At 44.2% G+C, this 13,289-nt stretch overlaps 1 protein-coding gene across 1 annotated transcript in view; it reads left to right on the top strand.

Moving 5' to 3' along the window:
- Pygb (glycogen phosphorylase B) overlaps positions 1-13,289 on the top strand; it is a 53,379-nt gene that overhangs the window by 18,323 nt on the left and 21,767 nt on the right. The window contains exons 2-7 of the mRNA XM_020184698.2: positions 3,866-3,967; positions 7,671-7,749; positions 10,001-10,104; positions 11,157-11,288; positions 12,311-12,422; positions 12,877-12,959. Of these exons, the coding sequence (XP_020040287.2) occupies positions 3,866-3,967; positions 7,671-7,749; positions 10,001-10,104; positions 11,157-11,288; positions 12,311-12,422; positions 12,877-12,959 (612 nt within the window). The remainder of the gene's footprint in view (positions 1-3,865; positions 3,968-7,670; positions 7,750-10,000; positions 10,105-11,156; positions 11,289-12,310; positions 12,423-12,876; positions 12,960-13,289) is intronic.

Raw genomic sequence — 13,289 nt, 5'->3', positions numbered from 1 at the left:
ATTGGCCTCAGTTGCTTTTAAGGTATCTGCTTTAGTTTCTCTGTTTTGGTAAGAGCTATTTGAGAAGATTCATATATAGTTTACCATTTAAAGCATACAAGTCATTGGTTTCAATATAGTCACAGTTGTATATTTGTCACCACAATCAATTTTGGAACATTTCATCACACTAATCAGAAACCCTGTACCTTTTAGCTGTCAGTCACCCAAACTTCCTGTCCCATAGCCTTTGGCAACTGTCAGCCTACTTTTTGTTGTCTTAGACTTGCCTATATTGGACATTTTGTATAAGTGGAATCATATAATATGTAGTGTTTTGTGACTGGCTTCTCCCATTTAACATAAAGCTTTTAAGGTTCTTTTATGTTATAATGGATATTAGTATTTGGTTACTTTTTATGGCTAAATAATATTCCATCACGTGGTACATCATGTTTATCCGTCAACTGATGAACATTTGGGTTATTTCCACCTTTCAGTTACTGTGTACCAGTCTGAGTGAATATAGCTCTTTATTTTTATACCTAAAATTGGAATTGCTAGGTCAAATAGTAACTCTACATATTTAACTTTTTGAGAAATTGCCAGACTGGTTAGTAAAGTGGCTGTACAATTTTAGAATCCCACTAGTGTAAAGGTCACAACCTTTACATCTCTGCCAACACTTACCTAGTGACTTTTTCATTACAGTCATTCCAGTGGCTGTGAAGTGGTATCTCAGGTGGCTTTGATTTGCAGATCCCTAATAATTAGTGGTGTTGAGCATCCCTCATTTGCAGTATTGAGGGAGAAATGTCTATTCACACTCTTTGTTTATTTTTTAAAAAATTATTTATTTAGCAGTGCTAGGTAGGGATCAAATCCTGGGCCTCATGCATGCCAGGCAAGCGCTCTACTCCTGAGCTACATCCCCAGCCCTCTTCATCCGTTTTTAAGATGTGTTGTCTTTATATAGTCTAGATATATATTCTTTATCAGTTAGTTGATTTGCAAATATTTTCTCCTATTCTGTGGGTTCTGTTTCTTGATGATAACGAGCGTTTTGATTTTTATAAAGTCCGTCTAGTTCATTTATTTTTTCTTTTGTAGCATGTGCTTCTGTTGTCATTGCCTAATCCAAGGTCATGAATATTTGCTGCTATGCCTTCTTCTAAGAGTTTCATAGTATTAGCTCTTACATTTAGGTCTTTAATCTAGTCTGAGTTGATTTTTGTATATAGTATGAGCTAAGGCTTCAGCTTCATTCTTTTGCATGTGGATATCAAATTGTCTCAGTGTTTTGAAAATCAGTGACCATAAATGTGTGGGTTCTTTTCTGGATTCTTAGTTTTATGATATTGACCAATGCATGTCCTTATGCCACCATGGTCTTGATGGTGCAGCTTTGTAGTAAGTTTTTAAGAGTAGGTAGCATAAGCCCTTCATTTTATTCTTCTGTTTCAAGATTGTTTTGACTGTTCCTGCTCCCTTGTATCTCTACTTGCATTTTAAGATCAGCTTGTCAATCTGTGCAGAGAAGCCAATGGGAATTTTGGTGGGGATTGCATTGAATCTGTGGATCTATTCTGGGAGCCTTGCTATCTTAACAATATTAAGTTTTCCAATTTATCTTTTCACTTATTTAGGTCTTTTGTGTGTATTCTGGGGATGGAACTGTACCACAAATGGTCTAAGCACAAATTCTACCACTGAGTTGCATCCCTAACCCCTTAAGTCTCTTTAATATATTCTAACAATTGCTTTGTAGTTTTCAGTTTACAAATTTTACCCTTCCTTTGTAATCTTTTTCCTAATTTCATTTTTGGAATGTTTATTACTAGTGTAAAAACAATCCCAATGGTTCAGGCATCGTGGTATGAGCCTGTAGTCCCAGCTACTTGGGATTAAAATTAAAATATAAAAATGCAGTGGATTTTATATTAACATAATTAATTTGCATAATTATTATATAGTTAATACAACTTACCTTGTATAAATCTGTGTTCTACTTCCTTGCTGAACTCATTTATTAGTTCCAAAAACCTTAGCATAGTTTGGTTGTAGTGGTTGGTGATCTCTCCTTGTCTTTTATGACCTTGACAAATTTGATGAGTACAACTGATCAGACATTCAGTTGGGTTTGTCTAGTGTTTTCTCATAATTAGTTTGAAGTTAGGGTTGGGAGACCCCAGAAGTAAGGGGCCCTTCTCCCCACACTGTATGTGGCTATCTGATCAGCATGGCCAGGTTTCTCTCACATTAGCATGGCTCACTTTCCAGGGAGAGATGGAGTCTGGCCCTCTCTCAGGTGAGAAATTAAGCTCAACTCCACAAAGGAAGAATGTCAGAGGAAGTATGGGTATTAATTAAAATCACTGCAACAGTCAATAAATATTTGGAGAATTGGAGGCTGTGCAGATACTGATGACTCCTTGCTGTTGCCTACTGGCTTCAGCGTTCTGCCATGGCTCCTGCCTCCTTCAGTTATTATTACTGTGGGATTCTCAAGTGGTTTTTTTGTTATGCTCATTCCTTCATTTATCAGTTAGAATTTTTCTCTAAGAAAGATTTGTCGCTTCTTCAATTTTTTTTTCCCCTGGGCTCTACTTTTGATGGCACAGTAAGAGGCAGCATGAAGTCACACATAAGAGCAAGAACTCTGAGCCATAGATAGCTGAAGCTCAAATACCCTTTATAGGGCAGAGGGAAGTGGGGATATAGGAAATTTTTAGAAGAATAGAAAATGATTTTTAGGGGATCCAATGTAGAATCCATTAGAGAATGTAATGAATTTTTTGTGGCCTGCCACAAAGTTGTTTGAGTTCACAGAACGCATGATGGTTTGTAAATGATTCTCTTTACCATATGAATGGGACTGAGGTAAAGAACAATGGTGTGTAACAAAAATCTGTCCAGGCATGTTGACAGACTTATCTTTGTTCCTAATATATCAATTTAGTGTTTTCTGGTTAACAAAATTTCAGGAAGAAGACTGAAGGCCATTGGGTTCCTCTCTCAGTGGATTTGGTCAAGTAGAAAGGGAACTTTGCTGAAAGCTGCCCCTGTGCTGGGAGGGGAAGAAACCAGGACAGGCCACAGGGAGCTTGATTTTGAGGTGGCTCTGAGGCTTCTCAGCAGCTAGTAGAGCCACTCTCAGGGATATTGATTTCTGAGTCCCCTGCAAGAACTCTTAGAGCCCTGCTCTGTGCAGTAGTGTTGGGTTCTATGTGGCAGTAACTCATGTAGCACAGAGCTAGCAGTGTTGCCCCCACGCCAAGCCAGCCCACCTGGCCACAGGCAAAACCAGACTTGTGCCTGGTGGAAATGGTGCCTCCATTCAGCCACCAGCATCTGCTGACTGCATTGATGTTATGGTGTATTTCACATGTGTTCAGAAGCTTTATTCTTCAGTGCTTAGGGCTTTATTCTTTATTTAGTGGACACAGTGTCTCACTATGTTGCTCAAGCTGGCCTTGAACTCCTCAGCTAAAGCCCTTCTCCTGCCTCAGCCTCCAGAGTAGCTGGGATTATAGACATGAGCCACATTTAATCCTTATCTTGTTTAATCCCATGTTAGAGATGTGAAGATACAGCTTGCCCAAGGGCACTCAACTGATAAGAGGCCAGCCTACACTCAGCCTGATCTGCCCAGGTCTGGGAGCCTTGTTCCCAAGCGCTAGGCTGACCTGCTTCCCCACAGGTCTAGGAAAACTTAGTTTGTGTCACTGGGGATTCGAGCATTAGAAGTGTTCTTGCAAGTGTGGTGTAATTGTGGGGTTATTGTAAGTGTTAGTTCTATCTAGGTGCTTCATGTATGCTTATCACCTAGCCTTCGTAGTGTTGGGGTTGGAATAGGACATCTAATATTCTTCCTTTGCTTCCTCAGCGCATTTACTATCTTTCCCTGGAATTCTACATGGGCCGGACGCTGCAGAACACAATGGTGAACCTGGGCCTTCAGAATGCTTGTGATGAAGCGATTTATCAGGTATGGGGTCCTCGTGGCTGAGTTTCTGGGTTCCTCTTCTGTGCACAATGAAGTTTTAATCCATTTTCCCTCAGAGGTGAGCACTGATGATTTGCTGCTGTCTGGGAACAGGTAATGTGCTATGGTGTGTTTTTCACTCCTGGAAGGGAATGGGTTGATAGATGATGCTCTCTTTCCTCAAGAGGAAAAAGCAGGAACTGGAAGGGAAGATAAAACATGGAGCGCAAGGACTCCTTTGAATCACAACGCTAAGGTTTGGAAGTTTTTAGAAACCATTGCATTTCCCTCTCCTACCCCAGGGGCAGGTTTAGAACATGGCAAAAGTGGTTGGTAATTACCCACTTCTATTTTAGTGAACTAATAATCCACCTCTGGCTTCCTGCCCCATCCCAGAACAACCTCCTGGGCTTCTAGTAAGCAAGTGCCCCTAAACATTGCCTTCTTGTGGGTTCTCTTTGTGCTTAATTCCTGCACAAATCATTTTCAACCCAGTGAAGAGCTGTACATCTCTGTCTCCTCCTCTCCCTTCTCCTGGCACACTTACCTCTAATGGAGGTTCTAGAGCGAGAACCCACAGCCTCCTCCCTGTTGGCATGTGTGTGAGAGGACCTTCAGGGTGGGGTCCTTCCCCAGCAACCCGTCCCTACCTTTGTTCTTGTTGAATTTGGGGGGAGGAGCTTGGGGAGCTTTGTTGGGGCATAAATTCAGCATGGATATGAGTTGACTCAGCCTTGCTGGGGATCCCCATCTCCCTCTCCAGGGCCGGGTCAGTCAGCTTTCCATCACTGTGACAAAACACCTAAGAGAAACAACCTAAAGAAAGAAAGGTTCATTTTGGCTCATGGTCTCAGAGGTTTCAGTGGACCTGAAGCAAGATAGACTATCATGGTGGCAGAGCATGTGGTGAAGGAGGATGGTCATCTCATAGTAATTATGAAGCAGAGGGAGAGCAAGCAAGAGACCAGGGAAAAGGTAATACCCTTTAAGGGCATGCCCAGGGAACCTGCTTCCTCTAACTAGACACTACCGTGAATAGTCCATCTCATCCATTAATTAACCCATTGATGAAGTTAGAGCCCTCAGGATTCAGTTACCTCTCAAGGCTCCACCTTCTGAACACTGCTGCATTGAGAACACATCCCAAGAACCAAGCCTTTAACACACGAGCCTTCAGGGGACCTTTCATGCCCAAACTACAAGGGCTTAATGAAGAATGATGTCTGCAGCATGCAGTTTCAGTTGTTGCCACAAAATAGTTCACTCCCTCAAATGGGTATTTTAAACTCAAATGGTAGAACAAGGTAGAGGTCACCTTGGCAGGTGGCTTGTCATTTAAATTCTGTTTACTAAATAGTAACGTTAGAGTGTGTCTGTGAGGAGTACAGATTATATAGCGTCTTACTCTTGTATGAATTTTACACTTGCATAAACTATTTTTTTGGAAACATTTTCCCTATATACAATTCACAAATATAATAGAAATTTCAGGCACTGTGTGTGCCGTAAATACATAGTATCTGTTTATAAATAATAAGATACAAATAATGTGTTATTTATAGAAACTAAGAAAATAAAGGTAAGCATGAAGTTTTTAAAACTTTCTACTTTTTTTTTTCTTAAATTTGATCTTTCACTCATTAACTTTTAGTTAATCTTGGATTTGAAAGTTTTTGGTGATGACTGGACCTTTAGTGTCTCCAGATCCATGTTTGCTAGGTCCTTCTAGATATCAGATGGGGAAGAGTGCCAGATGCTTTGGGTGGGAAGGGAATTATGACACAGGACAGGAAAGGCCCCTTGTCCACCCCCACACCCCCATTTATAATGTAATACTGAAAAGAAAATATGACACAGTGCATCATACAGGGCTAGAAAGTTCAGGAGGCAGTTTACTCTAAAAACTGCTACTTGAAAAGAAGCAGCTTTCTCCTGGTTGAGCTTATCAATGACACACTAAACATTGTTTTCACTGTAGAAAATAGTAAGCACAAAGAAAAATTGAGTGATTGTTACAATGAACTTCTCCCACCTACCCATCACCTGGCTTCACCAGTCATCAACTCCAACTCACGGCCAACTGTGCTTTACTTGTACACAACCCCAGCACTCTCAGTTACTTAAGCCAACATCATAACATCGTATTTTAGTAGGTATCTCTAAATGAAAGGATCTCTCTCTCTTTCCTCTCTTTCCCCGCCCCCCACCCCAGCAGTATTGGGGTTTGAAATCAGAGCCTTACACTTGCTAAACAGGCATGCTACCACTTGAGCATGTGCTTTCATTATTTTTCAGATAGTGTCTCAAATTTATGCCTGGGCTGGCCTGGATCTTGATCCTCCTATTTATGCTTACTCCATAGCTGAGATGACAGGTGTACACCCCACACTCAGCTGTTTTTTTGTTTTGTTTTTTTAATTCATGGGTGTCTCACTAACTTTTTACCCAAGCTGGTCTTGAACCTCAGTCTTCTCATTATCCACTTCCTGAGTAGCTGGGATTATAGGCATGAGCCACCATACCTAGCTTCTGTCTCACAAGATTTAAAAATATAATTGAAATAAACACAGGAAAAGTTTATTAGGTTTTGCTTTAAAAACTGTCACTTAAATATCATTTGGCCATGTGAAATTAGAGAATTATTAAAAATCTTTGGTTTTGAGCTGGGTGAATGTTTATAATTACACCTACTCAGGAGACTGAGGAAGGAAAATCAATTGAGCCCAGGAGTTCAAGGCTGACTTCAGCAACATATGAAGAACCTGTCTCAAAAACAAAAACCAAACAAACAAAAACCCCCAAATACCAAACCACTGGTTTCATACTTAGGCCATATGTTACAATCTGTTCACTATAAATAGGTTGATAACTTGCCAGTAAATATCTTTGGGTATTAAATATGTCTAATGTTCATGGTGGGTTTTTCTTTTTTTTTTATTATTGTTATTTTTTACTTTTGTTCTGAGACAAGGTCTCACTATGTAGCTCAGGCTGGCTTCGAACTCACAATCCCCCCTGCTTCAGCCTCCCAAGTACTGGGATCATAGCATCAGTACATCCCGGTAAACATGTCTAATTTTGACTCTTCACTGTTAGAAGTTTTTGAAATACCTGGAAACTTTTATTTCTGTGCACCAGTTCAACATTAAATTTTATTTTATTTATTATTTTTAAAATTTTTTCTTTTATTCTTATGTACATACAATGTTTAGGTCATTCCCCCCGCCGCCCCCTCCCTCTCCCCTCCCACCTCCTTGATACCTGGCAGAAACTATTTTCCCCTTATCTCTAATTTTGTTGAAGAGAGCATATAAGCAGTAATAGGAAGGACCAAGGGTTTTTGCTAGTTGAGATAAGGATAGCTATACACGGAGTTGACTTGCATTGATTTCCTGTGCGTGTGTGTTACCTTCTAAGTTAATTCTTCTTGATCTAACCTTTTCTCTAGTTCCTGGTCCCCTTCTCCTATTGGACTCAGTTGCTTTAAAGTATCTGCATTAGTTTCTCTGCATTGAGGGCAACATATGCTATTAGTTTTTTGGGTGTCTTACCTATCCTCATACCTTCCTTGTGTGCTCTAGCTTTATCATCAACATTAAATTTCAACATTGGATTTTTAAGTCTAAAAGAAAGACCCTCAATTTTGGTCTAAGCTCACAAGATTTAAATATCTTTCATCCTGCTGTAATATTGTTTTTGTTTACAGTTGGGATTGGACATGGAGGAACTAGAGGAAATAGAAGAGGATGCAGGCCTTGGGAATGGGGGCCTGGGGAGGCTCGCAGGTAAGCAGTGCTTGTCTAAGATAAGGTTTTTCTAAACTCTTGGCTTGGCATAGGATCACATGGTGACACCAAAGCAAGGTGTGCTTCTGACACTGACCTGTCAGGGTAAATTGGTCTCCCTCGGAGTGGATGGGTGAGTCTGTTCTTCAGGTCAAAATTTTTGTCACTAATTGGATTTAAAAAAAAAAGGGGGGAATGTACATTATCTTTCATACAAGGTGCTTTGTAATTATCATGATGGTCACGCTTGCCAGCATTGGGTTAGCTGGTGCCAAGAAAATTCCCAGTATGCTGAAGGATTTCCATGGTCCAAAAGCCAGTACTTGGGAGTAGGTCAGAGGTATTGAAATGCAGTCTGAGTTTCAATCCCCACATACAGTGAGCAGCTACAGCTCCAGTGTAATAAACAGATGGCCCTGACATAACAGCCGTGCCTTTTCAGGCATATAGCTCCCTCCAGCCACCACACTTGAGAGCATCCTGGTGGTGGTGTTTTCTACTTTAGTTATATTTGCCAGTCTTTCTGGGCTGAGGGAGCAAGGTAAAGAATATTGACTAGAAACAGTGGTTTTGGTTTTGTGGCCATGTGTGTAGAGGGATGTGGGTGTTCTGGCACCCAGCCACTTCATGTCCCAGCCTCTTTTGGCAGTTGCATTTTATAAATTGAGATACATCCTAAAATGTATCTTGGGGAATTGTTTAGGTTTTCAAATTTTACCTAAATTCTTTAAAGTCTCTAAAGGCAACATGTTTCTCTCAAACAAAACAGTGTTCAAATGCAGCAGCTCAGGCCAAGCATGTCCTGCTGTCATTTGCCTTCCCTCTGTGAGACCATGTCCAAGCCAGCAGAGCACAGCCTGAGCATGAGCTGTGTGCCTGGTTATCTCATCAGAAACTGAGCTGCTAGGGTTTCAGCCACTCCATACTCCCACCCCCATGACATTGGATTGGTCATTGCCAGCTTCTTACTTTGTCCTTCCTCGGTAAATGTAGAACCTGGTTTCCTAAGCTAGAAGGAAGCCTTCTTTGTCTCTACCATGGTACATGTGTACTTACTACACTTGATCTTAGCCAAAAGGCTGGGAAGTGATCCATATTCCTTAATGAACCCTGTGACAGCCTTGGGACTGTCTGGTGAACCCCACCTCTGACCTCACAGTAGGTCACTGTCAGCAGGCTGGACCTGCCCCCTGCCGTTGGAGATTTTCACCCACTGGAGTACTCTCAGTTCCTTCAGCTTTTCTAGGCACTTTTCCTTGCACTTGTCTCTGGTGTGGCCTACACCTGGGATGACAACTTCTCTTTCCCTCCCAGTGTCTTCTACCCATCAGGACAGACCCAGGCAGCGCCAGGCCAACGATGGCTTGAACTGGTGTGTTTCTCTCCTGCAAGCATGAGTCCCAGCACAAGAACCTGGGTCTTTCATCTGCACATCTTCCTCACCTGTCTCCCTAATATTCAGAGTACCTAATATTCAGGTGTCTGAAGTTTGGTGAATTAAATGGTTATTTTATTTGCTAGTGTTCCATGTGGGATTTCCCTACCACCCCCCCCCCACACACATACTTCCTTGCTTCCTTTTTTCTGTGGTGCTGGGGATTGAACCCAGCATCTTCCACATGCTTGAACAAGTGCCCTACCACTGAGCTGTGTGCCCAGCACTTCTTTTTTAATCCAGAAGTTTAATAAACTTTCCTTCTGAATCTTTATTTAAAACATTGTGTTTCTCAAGAAGTTTTGATTGGAACAAGGGTTGAATTCAGTGACACGTTGCTTCAACCACCTTCAGGGACTCTGGTGGCACTCAAATACCCGATGGTGTTTTAAGTGTTACGGGCTATGAAGTACACACCACCAGTCCCATTTCTGGGCCTACACCCACAGCATGTAGGGAGGGTTCTGTGTGTGTGGAGAGGTAGGGAGGCCTTACGCTTCAGTGCACACAGCTGAGAGAGCTGGTAGGGAGGGGACTTTGTTTATAGAGGGGTGCTAGGCCTCACCATGAGCTCTGTGGGATTCTTCACCTTTTCCCTTCCCTCCTCCCACACCCGTGCGTTGGTACTTCTTTGGTGTGGCCCCAGGTTTCTAGGGTGAGGGGTGAGGGGCTCCGCTGTTCCCTTTGGTGAAACCTGACCTGGCTGTGGTCATCACTACTTCCTGTATGATACCCCTAGGCCATGTCCCAATGGAGTCTTGATTCTCAGCAGCCTCAATCTGCTGATGGTCTGTGATCTGTGATTGGATTTTTCAGCCTGTTTCCTTGACTCAATGGCCACCCTGGGCCTGGCAGCGTATGGCTATGGAATCCGCTACGAATTTGGGATTTTTAACCAGAAGATTGTCAATGGCTGGCAGGTAGGTGGGATTGAGTGTCTTCACTGGTTTCCATCTCTTGTTCATAAATGAAAGTAAGCAGATACACTGTCAGTTCTGCTTTTCATGCTCTGCACTTCCTGGAGAGCCTGAGGCTGGTCCTTGGCCAAGTGCAACAGGAGGGAAGCCAGCTGTTCTGTGTGGTCCTGGCCAGACTGGTCCCTGTATGAGCCCTTTGCAAACAGTTTCTGTGTGTAATAGGCAAGTCAGGTGGGACAGGACACAGAAGCCCAACTGAGCCTTACAGGAGCTCCCAGGCAGGGCCCCATGCAGTGAGGGCTAGGGTACTATAAGCTTTGTCCTGGTTTCTGGGTTACCCAAATACAGGGTAGAGGGTGGTGCTCTTGTAGCTCATCCTGTGGGGTGGTTGGCTTTGAGTAGTTAGAAAAGCAGTTGTTACAGCTTTTGTTTCTACCTTCTGTCTTTATTTCTGACACCAGTGAGGAGATAAAATTCTGTGGGATCTGTGGCCAGACTCTCAAAGCACAGTGGCCCTTATGAGGGGAACCTCAATGCTAAAAGCATGAAACTGCAGCCAGGCAAGGCAGTCAGAACCTCTTTGATGAGGACGGCCTGGTCTCATCAAACTTACCTAGGCCAGGGACAGCACTTCAGAATGGAAGTCAAGCTATTCCACTTGAGTGGAGAATAGTTTATTTGATATCATCTGGGATCAGGTGGTAGTGCAACCCTGTAATCTCAACTACTTGGGAGGCTGAGGCAGGAGATTATGAGTTTGAGGCCATCCTAGGCATCTTAGTAAGACCCTGTCTCAAAAACAAAAAAAACCTATTCATAGTCTAAAAGTTACAGATGAAGCACGGCTGGGGTTAGGACTAGAGGAGTTATAGCATCAGAGTAGTACAATCTTAGGGCTGGCATTGTGGCTCAAGTGGTAGAGTGGCTGCCTAACAAGTGCAAAGCCCTGAGACCAAACCCCAGTACCACCAAAGAAGAAAAAAAGAAGAGTAGTAAATACAGTCTCAAGGGAAAAATGACTGGGGTAATAGAAACTCCTCCCTGCTGCCCCATAGGTTGAAGAGGCTGATGACTGGTTACGCTATGGCAACCCCTGGGAGAAAGCTCGGCCGGAATACATGCTTCCTGTGCACTTCTACGGGAGAGTGGAGCACACCCCTGAGGGGGTGAAGTGGCTGGACACCCAGGTATCAAGACCTGGACTCCTGAGGGAACAGGCTATGGCTGAGCAAGGGGACCTACGCTTTGTTTCTTTGTCATTATATGGGCTTCATTGGGAGTGGGTTTGCTGCTTCCCTGGAGGACTTCAGGCAAAACCAGGGGAGGTTTTATTCTCTTCATACACCCAATTTTTTTACACTTTGATGAGGCTGTGTGGGGCAGGGGTGAGACTTGAAGCAGATAGGAAGGGAGAAGTGATGGCAGATGTTAATCCTGGTGGCCCTGGTACAGGGCCTATGTAAAGCTGCACAGCTGTCTGAACTGCCACAGGGAGTCTGAACATGGTGCATCTATAGTCGAGTCCAAGGGCTGCAGGTGAGCTTGAGTTTGTCATTAGGCCTCTTCCTGCACTTGGCTAATGCCTTAGGACAGATGAGAATCATGGAGCTTGGCAAGGCGGGAACACACCAGGGTAGGTTGGGGAAAATGGCCATGTTGCTGTCTGGGCTGATTCAGGTACATGGAGGGTAGGGGTTAAGGCATCCAACAGGAAGAGCCTTGTTGAAGACACTAAAGAAGTGGAGGTCAGAAATAGAAGCTGTCTGTTAGTAGAAGTTAGTTGAGTCCTAGAATTGCTGAAGCAGGGTAGGTGAAAAGAGAGACGGATTGGAGGTCAGGGCCAAGGAGGGAGGGGAGCAGTGGTTAGTTCTGCAGCATTTTGAGCCGTCAGAGCAGGAAGATTCTTCAGCTGACGTAGATACTGAAGGAAGTAAAGCTGGGAGGTGACAGGTGTGGCCAGAGAGTGGTCCCAGGTGGCCCTTGCTCAGGGCAACTGCATAGCACCTCTAAGTGAGCATTGGTCAACTCTGTGCTGAGTGTTCAACCAGGTAGGTGAGTGCTTTCAGCAGAAAGGACAGGTTGGTGGAGGAGGAAAGCAGGTGGGCCAGGTGCCTACAGGGAGGCTGGAGCTGCCCCATTTGGGGATGGGGGCAGGGCCGATGAAGGAAGGGGGTTGACTCAACCCTGAGTGTCTCTTCCCTATGGTCAGGTGGTACTCGCCATGCCCTACGACACCCCAGTGCCTGGCTATAAGAACAACACCGTCAACACCATGCGGCTCTGGTCTGCCAAGGCGCCCAATGACTTCAAGCTGCAGGATTGTACGTTTTACCCTGTTCTTGTTTTTATCTGAATGACTTAGTCCAAATACTGTGTCTGCATTTCTCTCTGCTGGAACAGCCAGCATAGCCCCTGGGATCTCTGAAGCATATGGCTAGGTGCGTCTGAACCTCTCTCACCTCCCTCTGAGCACAAGGCAGAGTGAACATGACACCCCAGCCAGCCAGGGTCACAGTCATTCAGACCATGTGTCTTAAGAAAAAAAGCCAGGGGCTGGGATGTACATGGGGTGGGGGGTGCCATAGAGGGGGCTGTGAGCATCCCTCTTGAAGGGGATAAGATGGAGCATGACAGCAGCTCTGGGGACTCCCTGCTCAGATCACACTTTCTCAGCCTTCTTGAAAAAGTGACTGAGCACCTGTGGGGCTTGTGTGTAACAAGGTCCCGAGGGGCCAAGTGGAGACTTGTGCTAACTCAGGCACTGTCTCTCCCTAGTCAACGTAGGGGACTACATTGAAGCAGTCCTGGACAGGAACTTGGCAGAGAACATCTCCAGGGTCCTGTATCCCAACGACAATGTGAGTAGCTAGTGTGTGACCCTTGTTGGACCAGGTCTTTCAAGTGTAGACAGGTGAGCTGAAGACCCAGCCCTCCAGCAGAGCCTGTTGCTGACCTGACAGGCTTGTGAGGTGAGGCTGTGTGTGTGTGGCCACCAGTGACTGGAGTGCAGTCAAGACTGGAGTAATAGGGCAGGCACAGTTGTCCTTGATGAAGTTCAGCAAGCCACTCAAGCCTCTCCACGTCATCCCCTTAGTTGGGTCCGGGGAGATGCTACCCACATATAGTGGAGAATGGCACCATGTGAAGCCCATTAGACCCTGGGCCAGGATGAATGTCCCTCTAGTGCA

Source organism: Castor canadensis, chromosome 5 (assembly GCF_047511655.1).
Source record: "Castor canadensis chromosome 5, mCasCan1.hap1v2, whole genome shotgun sequence".
Lineage (NCBI taxonomy): Eukaryota > Metazoa > Chordata > Mammalia > Rodentia > Castoridae > Castor > Castor canadensis.
The sequence above is the reverse complement of the archived record's forward strand: the minus strand, read 5'-3'. Positions and strand labels throughout refer to the sequence as shown.